The following is a 17295-nucleotide window of genomic DNA, read 5'->3' as shown; positions in this document are numbered from 1 at the left end:
ACTCCTTCATTGTTTACTGTGAGTATCGGTTCTACATAAATTATCTGACAGGAATACAATTCTACATTCAGACTCCGCATGTCCATGATATGCTCTTGTTAAAGCTGTGTGTGTCAGTCCTCTTCACTTAAATACAAAAGTAAAATAGCCCGTCTTAAACATTATTTGACCTTGGGTAAACAGATTTTATGCTGAAAGCCAGAGAAGATGCATAAACTTTCTTCATCACGGTTTTACACACATAAGAAGGTCTAATGACGGCACTAAAAATCAATGTTACGCATGACGTTAACACAAAATGATCATTTTCAGCCAAATGTCTCATCAGTGTAGAGATATGGAAAAAAAGACATCACAACCGATGCCATCAGAGCGTTCACTTATATAGCCTTGGTAACCGTAGGAAGACATGAGAGGCTTTTAACCTAGATGTAAACTTTATAACTTGTTTTTTTATATATTACTCTGCTGGGAAAGGCTCAGTAAGCTTTCTGATTGATCTAACAAAAACATCTTATAGAATTGAGTTCATAATCAATGACCTATTATTTAATGTTCATACTATATAATAGCCATTGTAATGATGTGTTCTTCTTCACAGTCCATCGACCCAGGGCAGCAGTTCACCTGGGAGCACTCTAACCTGGAGGTCAACAAGCCAAAGAACAGATATGCCAACGTGATCGCCTACGATCACTCCAGAGTGCTGCTCGCTGCTATCGATGGTATGCCCACACACACCCACACACACACACACACACACACACACACACACACACACACACACACACACACACACACACACACACACCGACCCTACAGCCAGCAAGCACCAACTCTATATTTCACAACATACTGTATTTTAAGTGATATTTCTAAATGTCTAGACTCCATATTTTCAATAATGTGCGGGTGCTTCTTAAAAGAAGAGATGGCTATAGCAACAGGTACTTTTAATATTTAACTGCTGAAGAACAATTTATCCACATTAAATAATCAGTTAAAGGAAGAGATGCAAGTTTTACCAGTATCTATTTATCTAACTGCCTCATATAATATGCAATACACATGTATCGTACTGTACATACAAATGCAATTGATACCTGGTCGAAAGTGACATCAATGATCCAACACGCAACACTTTGCTGCATGTCTTCTCCTTTTACTTCATGTAGGGCTTTATAATAAAGCCTAAAAACAAAACAATGCACAAGTTTTCCAAAGTGCTGAGTTTATATTAGTGACAGTAGGCCTCTCGAGCAATAGTTTATGGACAGGAGTTCCTTTTTTGCCTTTGCTATTTTGTTTTATAAAGCACTTTGTACTATTGTTAAGAACAGTGCTATTAAATAAAGTTTATTAGTGTTGGACAGTTTCTCTTAAGCCCATCACAGAGCTGACTATAAGCAGTGCACTAAGTGTTTGGCACATTTAAAAAGTGTTGCAGTGTACACTGCAGCTTCTAAGCAATGAAAGGCCGTTCTGAAATGGCCAGTAAAGTGCTGGCTGCTGCATCATTGTGTTGGATTAAACACAATTGCACATACACACATGGCTATTAATTAACCGTTTCCATTGAGCAGCTCCCATGGAGGAAAAGGGAAGTAAACAAAGAAGTAAAAGGCTATTGTGACAAAAACAGATAGATAAGAGTCAGAGAGGCCTTTCTCAGCCTCTCAGAAACAACACAGCCCGAGTGTGGATGGAAGTCCATTAGTCGTCGGCGTATAAACACATCTGCACAGCCACATGGAGTCTTTGTGCTGCAGGAAGTAGTTCTCAGCCAGGCGGACATCAGGGAATTCCTCTTTTCCTTCTCAAGCTTAAAGCCTCTTGGCAAGCGATGTGTCCATTGTTTACTCTGATTGAGTTCTTTGAATAAAAAGGGATTTGGGATTTGAATATGGCTACTTTCAGGATGTATTGATGCGAGTATGGATCGGAAGAATCTGAGCACATTTGTGGACTTAAACTGCTGTGACATGAGTTTTAATGAGTGACGAGGCGACTGACCATACTAAACACACTGAGCCGGATTGAACTGGTTCCTAAAGTTAATCTTTAAAACTTTATCTACCTTTCATCGGCTATAATTGTTCAGTAACTACTTTAAATCAGTATTTTTTTATCAGTTTTTATGAGCATAATCCTCTCAAATTCAATACATGATTTGCTTGCTTTGGGACAATTAAGTTGTGCAGGAGCTCCATTTGTTTTTCGATTGATCTATATTTAGCTTGGGAGCTAAATCCAAAGCGACACCTGTATAAATCTATTCCGTAGTTAGAACATTTTTTGTAATCCTAGAAATATCTGAACATGAATAGTATACCACTACTAGGAATCATCATCTTTATCACCATCTCTAAGATGTTTCTGTTTTTACTTTAAAATGAATGTTCTTTTCATAAGGGGAGTACTGAAAAAGCGCTGTGTTTATTTTGCAATGAGCATATTGACAGAGAAAATGGTCGAATTTATACAAATCCTGAGTGACAGAAAGCACAAAGGCAAAATCCATTTGCAAACAACTTGCCTCATTCTCATTAAACCACAGTAATGTCTCTCTTTGCTGTTTCTTTTCAATTTGAAAATGCACTAGGCTTAATTGCATTTATCCCTTGTCCATCACGGAAATGTACAGCCGGGTACAACTTCAACAGCAAAAGAGAGGGGACATGTGGAAAAATGATGTGGGCTGGTCCTTGAATGTGTCCATATTCCATTTTCTTTCCTTTTTTTCTGTTGAATAAGTTACCTGAGAGTAAAAGGGAGTCTTGGGGAGAGGGGGGGGCGTGAGGGGGTTCTCTGATACGTGGCGCCCATGCAGATGAGACTTATCTCGGTCGGCCATGTGTGCACGGAGCCCCTAAACTGCCAGTCCTGAAGCATTGACTAGCTGTCAGCTCCGTCTCTGCGCCCGGATTGGAAAAGGCTGCTGCGCCTTTCATTTAATATAAGCAGCAGAGGGAAGGAGAGAGAGAGGGTGGGCGGGGGATTGTTTTGCTTTTTTTTTTGGTTTGTTTTTCTCTTTTTGAGGTGTGAGACTTTTACAGACCCAGCTGTATCTCCAAGTCAGTTGCAGATATGGAAGAAGTACACAGAACCGGGGGATTTTAAAGTGGTGTTGATAGACTCGAACACTGGCAACAAATCTTACAGTTTTATGATTTTTTTTCATGTATTACTATCATAAGACTTGGCTAACTTTATTTTAAGGAAACACAGATAATAGACTGCGGAATGCAACAATGATATGTATTTTGTTGCATCTTTTGTCTTTTGCACTGTGTAAATTAAACATTGTTTGTTATTATTTGTTACTCTTTGAGTCTAACTCCCACCATTCAATCTTTTTTTTAGGAATCCCTGGAAGTGACTATATCAACGCCAACTACATTGATGGCTACAGGAAGCAGAACGCCTACATCGCCACACAAGGAGCTCTGCCGGAAACATTTGGTGAATTCTGGAGGATGATATGGGAGCAGAGGAGCGCCATCATTGTTATGATGACCAAACTGGAGGAAAGGTCCAGGGTAAGTGGTACAAAATACTAAAATACAGGCATACTGCTCTATCTATCCAAGAAGTATTCAAATAAAATGACAGGGTTGAACCCAACATGTATGGGAATATGTGTTAAAATGCATTAAGCAAATGATGAATGTCGTCAATAATCTTTTTTGCTTATTCATAGACAGCATGAGACGGAAAAATATTTAATGTAGTTTTTTTAAAAGTATCTGCATTGGCAATTAAGAGACAAAATATAACAGCCTGTTTTCTTAATATGAGAACTACAGCAGCAATGAGCACATTCAGCAGGATTCACCTGATAACACTTCACCCCCACGCTTAATGCCAACTGAGTGCAATAGATCAGCTGGTTGCGGTAAAATAATCTGGATGACATGGACGACATGTGATAAAAAATAACAAGGTTATCTGACACAACTACAACCAAGTTGTAGAAGCATTTTTATCAATTATCTATCCTCTTACTGACCAAGATCATCCATCTTTTCTTCACAACACTTCCTGTTTTTGTCGAGTCCAGACTGAGAAGTGGCATGGCTCCCTTCTTTAGCCTAGCCCTGCTAAAGGCACTGGATTACACTCAGTGATAAAAGGATTCAAACAGTGAAAAGCTACATGTCCAGCTGTGTGCACTCAGAAACCCTTTAAGGTTGCCATGGTCCGAAGCCTTTTTCTCTTTTCACTGCACATCTTACAGTATTTGACAGAGCCCATGAAAGCTTGCACAGACTCCATAAAATACTGACCTTCACACTTGAGTCTTTTCTTAGAGCATCACAGTGTTAACAGAGGTGCTGACTAAACACATGGAGCAGTTTGCACTCAATACCTGTTCAATCTATAAAACAAATAAGCTTACTTTGCTGATTTTAAATAGTGTAGGTGCTGTAAAATTGCATGATACTTTGGTTAAATGTGCTAAATACTGTCAGGTGTCTGTTTCACTGATGCTTTTGTGATATATTATAGCTGCCGACTCCCCAGTTTTCAACAGGATTCATGTTGAACATATGGCTGAAACGACATCAGTTATAGAGGACATTATATAGAAAAACAAGTGAATAGAAATCCAATTATTTCCTCCCAAACACCAATAGAGCTGCTCTTTGTCAGCTAAGCAGTAACGCTATAATGGAACAGTTTTTTATTGGCCGTTAACTGTGAAACAAAGCGGTGCACTCCAACAGCGATAAAGCTGAGAGGGTGATATGATTGGAAGCTGTGGTTACCTTTGTAATTATGTCAGGACAATTAATAGCTTCATGGGCTCTGTGCAAATATCTCAGGCCATTTAATTGATTATGAAATCTAATGGAGACAGCAGGAATGAGGGACATTGATGTTGCTATTGTTTGTACTGATGTATAACTGCAGGGTGGAAGAGGGAAAATATTTGTATTTGTTTTGATAATAACAGAAATGCTTAAAGACCTATGTAATTATAAAGGCAGCAATTGTCCATATTTTCCTATGCAAACAGTGTCTGATGTGATGTTTCGCTCCCCTGCAGGTTAAATGTGACCAGTACTGGCCGACAAGGGCAACAGAAACATACGGACTCATCCAGGTTTCACTGCTGGACACGGTAGAGCTGGCCACGTACTGCGTCAGGACATTTGCACTTTTTAAAGTGAGGAGTGTTTTGATTTTTCTCATCTTTAAAGTGCTTGATGTGTGCTGCAAAGGTCACTAACCTTTCTCCTCGTCTATAATTCAGAACGGCTCGAGTGAGAAGAGGGAGGTCAGACAGTTCCAGTTCACGGCCTGGCCGGACCACGGTGTGCCCGAACACCCGACTCCGTTCTTGGCCTTCTTGAGGCGGGTGAAGGCGTGCAATCCTCCAGACGCAGGGCCCATGGTGGTGCACTGCAGGTAAGAAATACGTTTTTTTTTAAACATCTCAAAGCATGAATTGTGTTCACTCAATTTGCTGTTATGAATATAAGAATACATGAAACAAAAAATGTATTATTAGTAAGTATGAGCTTGATTTTCTATTAAGAAATCAACATGAACCAGAGAGGCTAAAAGTTGAATGTTATGTACTGTAGGGAGGAAACTATGACTCAGTGTAAGCCCAAACAAATCAGCCTACTAGCTTTCGCAGAAGCCACTTTAAATCTGAAGGTGTTTTCAACATCATGGCACACACAGTACTGGTGTCATTGCCCTCAGCAAACATCTCCGCCCACTCCTTGACACACAAACACACGCAGACCTGTCGTGTTCCTTGCTATAACCACTAAAATGTCGCACATCAGCAGCCCACAAGACCTCAGCTTATCCCTGGGGTTATAGCATCCGAAACAAATAACTTTAATGTTCACGCCAACTTCACTTCACTCAGCTTCATAAGACTCCACACAGAATGGCAAGGGGATATAGAAAAAGTCTCCTCTCAACTCAGGAAGTCATCAGAGGCTCTGCACAAAGAAAACAAGTGACTGATGGGGGGAAAAAAGAGTGTAATAGATACAAACTTGTGTCAGAAAGTGACAAAAACGGGAAGAGGGATTACTGAAGAATTAGAGTTAACACATGCTGAAGTTAATTAGAGCTAGTTGCAGATTCGCTTCAAATTGAAAATCCTGACTCATTCACAATGAAGCAGAATGCAGGAATTCATGTCACCCTGCAGATGGAAGTTTTTAATTCCACTGGCTTCACATCAGATACAAGCTTCAAATCCTTTCAGAGGCATTCCCTCACTTTATGTTAGGCCACCATTTTAAATAGCGCCAGCGTTTATCTCCACATACTTGCAAAATAATATTGGGAGTGTTTTGTGGATAAGCAGAGATATACTGTAGATAAATGTTGAAGCTGTAGCTGTTTATGCACATGCAGAAATGTCCAAATAACAGCTTAAAGAAAAAATATGTTTGTTGCCTATAATTAACAGCGTTGTACCGTCTCTTAAGCAGTTGATTAATTAGTCGGTGCACAAAACCCAACGTGCTGAGGGGCCTCGTGCAAACACCATAAAGGGCTCTGGATTTGTTTGTTGACTGGTGAAGTTAAAGTTAGAAGAACTCATTAAAAATAAACTGCACACTGTTTCCATTTTCTGAAAATCACTAATTAGGAACATGTTCATTTATCGTAATTGTCGTTATCAACTGACTGACATGGACACACAGATCCTCATATATAACCACTAACCATCTTTACAGACATTTCTACCATTGAACATGTGTTATTGACTGTTTGTCTTATTAAAGTAAGCTCAAAGTTGTCAAAAATATTGATAATATATATGTATTTAGTCATTTGCTTCAGTGACACAATCAAAAAGCCAGACAATCTCCCACATAGACTCAGAAAGAGATGTTCATATAAATAGAAATCAGATTACTGTATGTTGTGTTTCACTTGTTTAACATTGTGCAGTAAATATTCATTTAGTGTACGTCTCCACCACAGGAGTATTTCACTGTAATGAGCAAAATGTGTTTCCGCTGTACTTCTCACAAGGTGAACTCACAGTGTGTGTTATGAAAGAACATTAAAGCGTGTTTCCTGCTGCTTCACTAACCCGCAGGTCAGGACTGTTTTGCTGTTGTAGCTAAAGGGTTTATGAGGTCGTTGTGATGTGACATTAGAGGTCAAATGAAATGTCATGGAGAGCACTGGCCTCTCCCAGTGACTCGGAAAGGAAACTTTTGATAGAATAGCCCACAGTTGTGAAGTGAACATTAACCGGCAGCCAGGCCATATTTTCTACTTTCCCTTTCCTTTGAACTCTATGTCATTTTTTTTTATGAACAATGACATAGATGGAACAGTACCGTTGTTGGAATGTCACAATAGACAAGAATCAGAAAAGCCTGTTTGACTCGCTAAATTCCATATCTCGCAGCTGGAAATGAACGACAAATTGCCACATTTTGAGAAGTATTTAAGGTTTAAAATGATTATCGACACCATTTAACAGCAATGACCTGACCCTGGTGAGTTTGAGTGAATGTGTGTGCGTTCAATAGGCAGAGCAGGGACATGGTGACAGGTTAGCTGACGGCACAAGATTTGCTAACAATACATATGTAATTACTTTCACTGCTGCTCTTGCTTTATCTTCTCGGGACTCATTGCAGCTGCATTTTAAAAACTTCACTCTCTTTTTTTCCATCCCCTGTTCCCTAAACTCCAGGAAAGCATATTAGTCTGACACTTAATGTGTATGGACGTCCAAAGCAGCTGGTCCTGACTGGCGGTGTCAGGTCATTAGTGCAGTCAGACCGCCAGCTCCACTTCAACTGCCAAATGCAGCGATGCTTTCTCACCCCACACACAAACCGCCACTTGTCGATAAAAGGAATATTGCTTATGTTCCAAGCATTTCCTGTGCTTAAGCCCATGGAAAAATTGCTTTTAATATATATTCCTGCTGCTTAGAAAACAAACTATAAAACTTCAAGATAACTGTCAGCATCTCTCCTCACCTCCCTCCCCCGTTCCTCATCCTCCTCTGCCTCGCTCTCTCTGGCTCATCGCTGTCACTCTGTCACTTAACCTCTCGCAGGTCATCACTCTCCCACATCCAGCTCTGCACTGTAAAATGTGTTCAGATTGGAAGCAGCTGGGGCAAAGGGACAAATCTCTTCTAGTTTTTCCATCCTCCGACACAGGTTTTCTCAGACCTTGAAGTGATTCATTCCTCAAATATCCCTGAGATACTTTTACATTTGTTTGCAGCCTGATGCATTCTCTGACTGTCAATCACATTTTGTAACCACCCTAGAGCTCTGAAGAGTTTTGTAACAATAAGAATAAAAGTTCAGTCTCATTCAGCCAATGTCAGCCATTTTGAAAGTGATCATCAGATCATTTGTTAAAGCCAAGGACTCCCGTACGTGTCTTTATTTCATTCGCAGCACAGTACCAGAGCAGCATGGCACATTAAGCAGACTTGGCCCCCAGGGACTAACTTTACTCCCTCTCGAGTTTTCCTTCACAACCCTTTCCCCCGTTCCTCAGAGCAAATGGAAAACAAATGCTCCATCAGAAGGAGGAGGCAGGGGAGCATGGCTCACGCCTCATAGGCATGTTGGCTTAATGGATTGAATAACCTATTTACTTTGGAGTGCCAAGTGCAAGGTACTGTCTTGTCAATGCTGTGCTCTGCAGGGGGGGTGGAAGGCGAGTTAACGAACAAGATTTAACACCACCCTGTCGTCTCACGGTACATGAGCTGTCATCAGAAGACAATCTATTTGCTGAAGCCAGCGATATTGAAACATGCATCATGTAGTGGTGAGCATTTTAAAATGGTCAGCAGTCTGCAGACCAAGGCTACATCTGTATGTTTCAAACTGGTGTGCAACAAGAGGGAAGAGAGAAACAGTAGCATATGTTCCCTCTTTGCCAGAGTGCTTTCACACACTGATGTAAAAATGTTCCGATGTGAATCCTAATGAAGAGACATGCCTTTCAGTGCCTCTGCTAAAGCTCTTACGTTGTTCGGCCGTATGGGGCCAATCTAATGGCATTAATTGATGTCAGCTGCACTTCTCAGAAGTTGCACGGCACATTAACGAAGCCCTCAAAAAAAAAAAATCATACTTTCAAAATAGGGTCTGTGTACCCACATTTCCGTGTGCATTTGTTGTAGTGGCTCTTCCGAAGCCATGAGATAAAGGTTAAATGTTGCCGTTGCATAAGTGATTAGTCCTGATGGATTGGAGTGCACAGGTGGGGTCCGGAGGGGAGAGACTAGATTGCAAAGCCAGCAGAGGCCAATGGAGGTTTTGACTGCCAAGTCCTCTTCTCCGCACAGTGCCACTTCAGATTTAATTACACTCCAAGCCAAATGTGCCATCCTACGGTGGCAAACTTGCCGCAGAGAGTTTACCTTTTGGCCTCATCAGGGGAGAAAGGGGGTTCATAAATCCCTTCTAAATGTTTGACACTTCTACTGTTGGACAATAGAGAAGCTCAAACATTTTCGTGTTTAACAACTAACCTACGTTTTTCTTGTACAGCTACAACAGAGTAACCCAAAGTAATTGTTTCTTCTTTATCTTTTATTTGAAAACAGTGCTGGGGTTGGACGCACAGGGTGCTTCATCGTGATTGATGCCATGATGGAACGAATCAAGCACGAGAAGACAGTGGACATCTACGGGCATGTAACGGTCATGCGTGCCCAGCGTAACTACATGGTGCAGACAGAGGACCAGTACGTCTTCATACACGACGCACTCCAAGAAGCCGTCAACTGCGGCACCACCGAAGTGCCCGCCAGAAACCTATACGCCTACATCCAGAAACTGACGCAGATAGAGGGCGGAGAGAATGTCACCGGCATGGAGCTAGAGTTCAAGGTAAAATATCTTTACAGAAATGGGGGAACTTGTCTGGGTGTGGGATTAATACAAATGAGGTACACCACACCACAACTGACCAACAACTTGCCAAGTGGAGCAAGAGTTTGCAGGATTCACATTGGCGCCCATGTGGGCCCCTTTGACAGCGAGTGGCCATTCTCAGTACTCCCAAACTCTTTCTAGTCCCATTTCGCTAGACAGCAAGGGGCCTGTGGTTTCCTCTTTATTCCAGTAAATTCACTTGCTTGTGTAACCAACGTTCCCTTCTTCCCCTAGCTCCCCTTCGTTGGGTGTTTGGTTTATATGAAAACGCCAAACTCAGGTTTCCCCCACCACAGAACACTTCCCCAGGGACTTACGCAATACTCTCTGGCTTTACAATGACAGGCTCAACCATCCAAATCAAGTCTTTAGCAGTGTGTGTTGTTGCATGGCATTGCTTGTCAGACACATTATTTCTTGCTATGTGATGGATGCCGATCCCTTTAAAATACAATAAACAGGTTATTTTACACTGCTGTTGTCCTCTCCAGACTCACTTGGGTATCCATTTCCTTTTTAATCATAACATGGTATTTCTTCTCAGCAAAGGCAGGCAGTGTTAGCACTTGAAATGGAATGTAACCTTAGAAAATGAGCCATTATAGTTTAGATTTCATCACCCACTATGTGCAGTATGTTGGCTCTCAAGTGAGTTGGAAACAATAAAAATTAATGTCATAACACTCAGATTTTTATAATCCCACTTTAAATGTCAAACATTCAGTCTTCAGGGAAATTGAGAAAAACCAGAATGTCAGTGCTCAGAAATATCTCTTTTTTTGTCTGTCTTGCTGCAGCGTTTAGCTAACACTAAAGCCCACACATCACGATTCATCAGTGCCAATCTCCCCTGCAACAAGTTCAAGAACCGCCTTGTTAACATAATGCCATACGAGTCCACACGAGTGTGTCTTCAGCCCATCAGAGGAGTGGAGGGCTCTGACTACATCAATGCCAGTTTCATTGATGGGTACAGGTAAGTTCTAACATACTCTGACATCCATTACATGAGATTGCAAGAATATACATTTTATGGACTTAAGCAAATACATCTATGCAATAAACTACTCAGCAAATGTATACAATATTACATTTTCATCACAACTTTGTCTATTTCTTACCACTTTCCATCATTTGATTTATGCGCTTCCACAGGCAACAGAAAGCCTATATAGCCACACAGGGACCACTGGCAGAGACCACAGAGGACTTCTGGAGAATGCTCTGGGAACACAACTCTACTATTGTCGTTATGCTCACCAAGCTTAGAGAAATGGGCCGGGTATGCATACACTTCTGTTTTACCCTTTTTCTTTTGGCACGTCAATCTCTTCATTCGTGCACCGCCAAAAATACCAAAGATAGATTCAGCCATGAGAACAGAAACACAAGATTCAGTATGAATTGAATGAAACAATTCTGGGAATTAACACAATGAAGCCAGTGTATGAATACGATGTTGTGGCTCATTGTGGTATTCTATTTTTAAATTTCTAAAGGAAAAATGCCACCAGTACTGGCCAGCAGAGAGGTCGGCCAGATACCAGTACTTTGTGGTGGACCCCATGGCCGAGTATAACATGCCCCAGTACATACTGAGAGAGTTCAAAGTGACTGATGCCAGGGTAAGTACACACTGTTTCAGCAACAGAGTTGAAAGGTTTACATGTGACATGTTGGAATGTACTGTAGCTGTAACTCCAGTTTGTTCACAGTTTGATGTTTTCGAAATATGACGAGGGCCTCACCAAAGAGAGCAGTTTGGGGGAATTTCAGTGTTGTTTGCACTTTCCCAAAGATTTGTAGTATGGAATTATGTCAAACAGCAATATTAAGGTCAATCGTTCAGTGTCTATGTGATCATAAAATATAAATCATAATCCCATAGAAAACCAGGAATTGAGCTAAACTCAGCAAGTAAACGAAAAATGGTCAGGGGGTGTCTTGTTCCAAGATTTGTATGATGGAATTCCCACAGTTTGGTCTAGTATATTGTTTTTCAAACCACTTAAAGGTGGGGTAGGTAATTTTAGAGAAACCAGCTTGAGTGCGCTAGAATTTGAAAATACACAGCCTGAAAAAATCTGCCACTTCCTTACAGAGCCCCTCCTCCAACACACACAAATGTGCACATGACCAATGAGGGCACGAGATAAGTTTGTGCACAGATGGAAGGCTGACAGGCAGGTAGGCCATCCAGTTATTTTAGCCGGGCCGGGTCGTGCTTTTTACAGTACTACGGCTTCCACAGATGACCACAGATCTTTATGTATTTATTGTCAAAGCACTTAAGATATTCATTGCTATCGGGATGTTAAGAGCATTCCATGGAATATAACAAAAAGTGCATCTCGAGCCGGTTTCTCAAACTTACCTACCCCACCTTTAACTTTTACCTGCACTTCAACATTGGGTCACAAAAATAAGTGGACTATTTAGCATACAACTGACGTACACATTTTTGCAATTATTAATCAAATAACTATTTCCAGAGAAAGAACACTGGATTTAACATTGCAGCAGTAATTAGCTAAAATGTTTGGCATTGCATCAACTATTTGTTTGTACCAAACTATGGCCTTAAGTGCAACATAAGCATAAATATATAAATTTTGGAATGATGACACATGTCGGAGTTTAAAAACAAATGTGGTGCCGGCAGCAGCGAGCTGGCAGAGTTTTAATTCCATCAAAGGCTTACACCGATAAATGGCACACGCGCCCTCCTTTGTAGTGCATGTTACACTGACTCGTCAATGGGATTGCTCTCTTATCAAGGGGATACAATATCACTTAAGTGATGCACACCCTCAAAGTCGATTCTCCAAGCACCCTGTCGAGGGTATCACATCAAAGGAATTAGCATCTTCAGTGTTCATGTTTAATACATTCAGGTAAAATGACGGGCATCTTTAATAACATTTTCTCTGAAGCTTTAAACTTGGCAGGATTTGTCAAGAATGCTGTCTTGCATTGTAAAACCCACAAAAGTGTAGATTATTTTTATGGAGATGGTATAGAATTAACTTCTATGGATTGTCTACTTTATAACTCAGATTGGCGTCATCGTTTCACTTGTTATCGTTGTATCGACTCTTATTTTTCTCTTTCCACCACATCTGTTTCTAGGATGGACAGTCGCGGACAGTAAGGCAGTTTCAGTTCACGGACTGGCCAGAACAAGGAGTGCCAAAATCAGGGGAGGGCTTCATTGACTTCATTGGCCAAGTACATAAAACAAAAGAGCAGTTTGGCCAAGATGGGCCTATCTCGGTCCACTGTAGGTAAGTCATCACCCAGTAAAACCCATCAAACTGCAACTGAATGCAAATGTCTTTGGAGTTGCTAATCTTATATTCAGAAATACTTAGTGTTGTATGATACGACTTCTTGCCCTTTCTCACAGCGCGGGTGTTGGTAGAACTGGAGTTTTCATCACCCTTAGCATCGTCTTGGAACGAATGAGATACGAGGGCGTAGTAGACATCTTTCAGACGGTGAAAATGTTACGGACACAGAGGCCAGCTATGGTGCAGACAGAGGTGAGGTGTTGTATTTCCACTTCCATAGAAACCAGCCAAAAAAATTGTGCTGAGGACTGGAGACTCACCTATGTTCTTGATCCAAACAGATTCACTTAAGCAAGCTTCTGTTAAAGAACATCATGCATTTTGTAACTGAACAAGTCTAAAGAAGTCTTGTCTGGTTTCCACTGAAAATCTGTTTTGTCTCAATGCAAAAAGTAGCTAATGAATGTATTGTGGCTCAGGTATCTCGGTTATAACAATATCCATTATAAAAGCCCAATTCACTTTTACAGAAGATTGAGTATCCAGAAGTTTGAGAATCCTTAGATCCCGAAAGAGTGTGAGCTTAAGTCTTCTCTTCTTTGTTTCCAGGATCAATACCAGTTCTGTTACAGAGCTGGCTTGGAGTACCTGGGAAGTTTTGATCACTATGCAACGTAAGAGACCCAGTGCTGGAAGAAAAAAGCAGAGGGCCCTTTGGAAAGAAAACCCAGTGAGCCTCTCTTCTGAGCCATAAATTCCTGCTTGAGAAAGTACTCCTTAACTCCTTGCTAACAACTCATTAAGTGTTGGATGTGTGACATGACTTGTCAAAAAATGAAAAAGATGATACCCGGAGGACCAAGTATTTCCCAAACCCGATAAAACCTCGCCTTGGAACAAAGCGAGGGAATCCTGACTGTTGAAGCATTGTATGGAATTACCTTCTCTTTTGCTTCAAGGATTCATCTTCGGGGCTCATAAAACTGAATGAAACCAACACAACAAAAAAGTAAATGAACAATAATGACATCGTCGGAAATGCATCAGTGATTATGAACCATTAAGAGAGGCATTGGAGGAACACAGAATTGCGGGGGGGTGGAGGGGGACTCGATGCACATTGTAAAGAAAAAAAAAACCTGTTTCACAATCAAGTACACAACCCATCGTAAAAGAAGACAACGCTCGCTCCACAACAGCAGGACAGAATTAAAGTAATAATGAATAAATAACCCTTTTCCTGTCACAATGTCGATCATCTAAATGTTTGGGAGAAGGTAAAGCTCAAATGATCTATGAAATAAATAAAATTATTGATTTAGTTTTTTAGTACTTTATTATACAGCTGATGTGCTTTTTTTGAACAGTGTGAATTTACTTTTTTTACACAAATGTATCGCTTGGAGAAGAAAAGTGATAATACGTAAATGTTAATTTTTTTTTAAAGCTGTAGAACTGTTCTGACGTATGTGCTATTTTGCAGAGAATCTCATTTTGTTTCCTTCGATTTTTCCCTTATTTTGTTGCACTCGGTGCACAGAACAGAATTCTCACTACCAAAATGTAAGTTCAAGAGTTTTTTTTTTTTATTTGTGTGTCCATGATCACAAACATGGTAACTTAATTCCTCCCTAAAGATAAACTGGTGCGTTGTGGAATCAACAGGGATGAGCAAAGTATGAAGCTGCTGCTACCAATTATCTTAGTTCTTCCATGTAAGACGGATGATTATAGAGAACCTGAATTGGATAAATTATATGAATATAGATATACGGTACATATTGTCAAATATATGTGAAATATATATTAAAGCCTAAATATAACATTCTAAATATATTGATAAAGTACATAATTTATGAGTAAAAGTATATAAAACATGGATTGTCTATGAAAGTTTCCAGATTGAGAGATTTGTGCGATGGGGGAAATGAAAAGAGGTTTTTCACTGGAATGCACATCAGCAGGACACAATTGTATTCTGATTCAGTGCATCTTTTCTCGTGCAATAAATATCTGTGTTATTAGATAGGGTTCATGTGGATATGTCCTTCACTCGTGGCATTGTTGTTCCCCCGCAACTGAGGAGTGGGAATGTCCGTAAAGCATCACTGGTGCATTTTCTCCTCCAGCAGCAATCACAGCTCCACACAATAGGGCAAAGTACAAAGACGTCACTTTCTTGTGGTTCTTTAAAGCATTCAATTGTAATGACATTAATTTTCATTTTGCATTTAGAGTGCCTTATATTTATGCCTGTTTTTATAATGTTTCATTTAACCTATTAATGTATCCTTTGAGTAATCAAGGCATCTAGTATCAATGTAACTGTAACGTTTATTTACCTGTAGTATTCATTTGTCACACGATGAGATTATATATGCAAATAAGAACATTTGAAAGCTCATATTCTTTCATTTTCAGTGGCCTTATTGTGGCTGAGGGAATCTGAATACAACAGTTTATAGATCAGTGAGCTCTGCAGAAGACTGATTCAAGAATATTTAAGGTTTTCAGAAAGAGACAGGGATGATACAGCAGAATACTGTCCTCTGAAATAAAAAGGCCCGACATATGTCAATTCGCTCTTCACAGAGTGTCACCATGGTCACATTTAACAGCAATTCTCCAATTTCTAAATATTACAACTTCAATGAATTGGTGAAGGAAAAAAAGCCTAAAGCACTGGTCATCACCGCAGGGTTTTTAATCCACTTGTGTCACCTAAGACAAACACGATATCTGTGTGAGACGGGGGTTCAGTTTGGTTATGTTTCTGTATTTCTGTTAAGCAGCATATTTCATTTCTCCGGCTTTGTAGATGTGCATTCCAGGAGCTTTCTTTCCCTGAACTCAAGCAGCTGTGTGTTTATTCTTTCAATTGATTACTTTTGTCGTAATTTTCAGATATAAAAGTGCTATTATTTAACTTCATGGTGGCTAATGTTACATTATGTTCAAGTCTCGGATGTTTATTTCCTCATCTCAGTTTTTCTTTTGTTATTGCTTTTCCATATGCAGGGTGAGACATTGCGGCCGCCGTGGCCTGGTAGGAAGATTTGCACTTTCTCTATCTTTGTACTATGCACTGCCCTATTGATTCTAAACCCAATAATATATTACTTGAACCCATCTATAAAAGAAATCTCCTTAAACGTTCACTTTGTGTGTATGTAAATAACACAAAAATGGTATCAACTCTTGAAAAGACAAAAAAAAAAAGGTTTGTGGCGAAAAAGAGCATCCGTTCTGATGCCATGTTACTCCAGCAGATGACTTCAGAAAAAATCTGTCCCCCACCATCTGTTCTTGTGGCGTTGCCATTCAAGCTTGGAGTGTCATTAACAGAAATAAACGTTGTGTTCTCTGCTCTCTCTATCTATCTATCTCTCGTCTGGATGCATAGACTGAAAATTAAATTGTAAAAAAAATGGCTTGTTAAAAAGATCATACAATTACCTCTGATTAGTTGTAAGCGTAAACTGTTTCTTTTTTTTCTGAATGAAAGGAGTGATTTTTATTTTCTTACTTAGGTTACATTGGTGGCGAAAGAAGTCTGTATGAAAATCAGTTCTTTGCTGACACAAGTTCCATTTGTTATAAATTAATTCTATTAAAAAATGTCAGTGTAATGCATCGCCGTTTCACTTGTTTCCCTCCACCTCACTCTGACTGATGTAGCTGTTCGACCCCCCGCTGGGACCCGTCCAACATATTACCCACAGTTTGCTCGTGAAGGGGGACATTTAGTCTCACCACATATTTCCGTGTTTTTCCGTGTGGTATTGTAATTCAAAATGAAATCCACATTGCATTACATTTGATGCCTTTGCACTATACGTACACATTTCACTTTTTATTTTACTGTTTCAAGAATATGACAAGACATTGGAACACTAAGTAGATATTGTATATCCGTATCGTTAAAGACAAAAAAGTTGACTATTTAAAATCCCAGCAACAACAGATTAATGTACTACAACAAGGACTACTAAAGCTAAATTATACAAGAAAAGAGAAACTCCCATTTGGATGAAACTTTGGGATTTTAGCCTTTGCAGACCATTTCGATGCACACAAAACCGATATAACACTTAAGG

General features: G+C 40.0%; 1 protein-coding gene across 29 annotated transcripts in view; it reads left to right on the top strand.

Annotated features, from left to right (window-relative positions):
• LOC104962705 (protein tyrosine phosphatase receptor type D) overlaps nt 1-16831 on the top strand; it is a 201740-nt gene extending 184909 nt beyond the window's left edge. For all 29 annotated transcript variants that reach the window (XM_010791191.1, XM_010791186.1, XM_010791184.1 and 26 more), the window contains 11 exons: nt 602-725; nt 3364-3539; nt 5051-5170; nt 5258-5412; nt 9578-9863; nt 10706-10884; nt 11064-11190; nt 11408-11533; nt 13038-13192; nt 13315-13450; nt 13808-16831. In XM_010791191.1, the coding sequence (XP_010789493.1) occupies nt 602-725; nt 3364-3539; nt 5051-5170; nt 5258-5412; nt 9578-9863; nt 10706-10884; nt 11064-11190; nt 11408-11533; nt 13038-13192; nt 13315-13450; nt 13808-13876 (1653 nt within the window). In that variant the 3' untranslated portion in view covers nt 13877-16831. The remainder of the gene's footprint in view (nt 1-601; nt 726-3363; nt 3540-5050; nt 5171-5257; nt 5413-9577; nt 9864-10705; nt 10885-11063; nt 11191-11407; nt 11534-13037; nt 13193-13314; nt 13451-13807) is intronic.
• Nucleotides 16832-17295: the final 464 nt, after the last annotated feature.

Source organism: Notothenia coriiceps, unplaced genomic scaffold (assembly GCF_000735185.1).
Source record: "Notothenia coriiceps isolate Sejong01 unplaced genomic scaffold, NC01 NC01_scaffold00035262, whole genome shotgun sequence".
Classification (NCBI taxonomy): Eukaryota; Metazoa; Chordata; class Actinopteri; order Perciformes; family Nototheniidae; genus Notothenia; species Notothenia coriiceps.
Note: the sequence above shows the minus strand (reverse complement) of the source record. Positions and strands in the feature narration are given on the sequence as shown.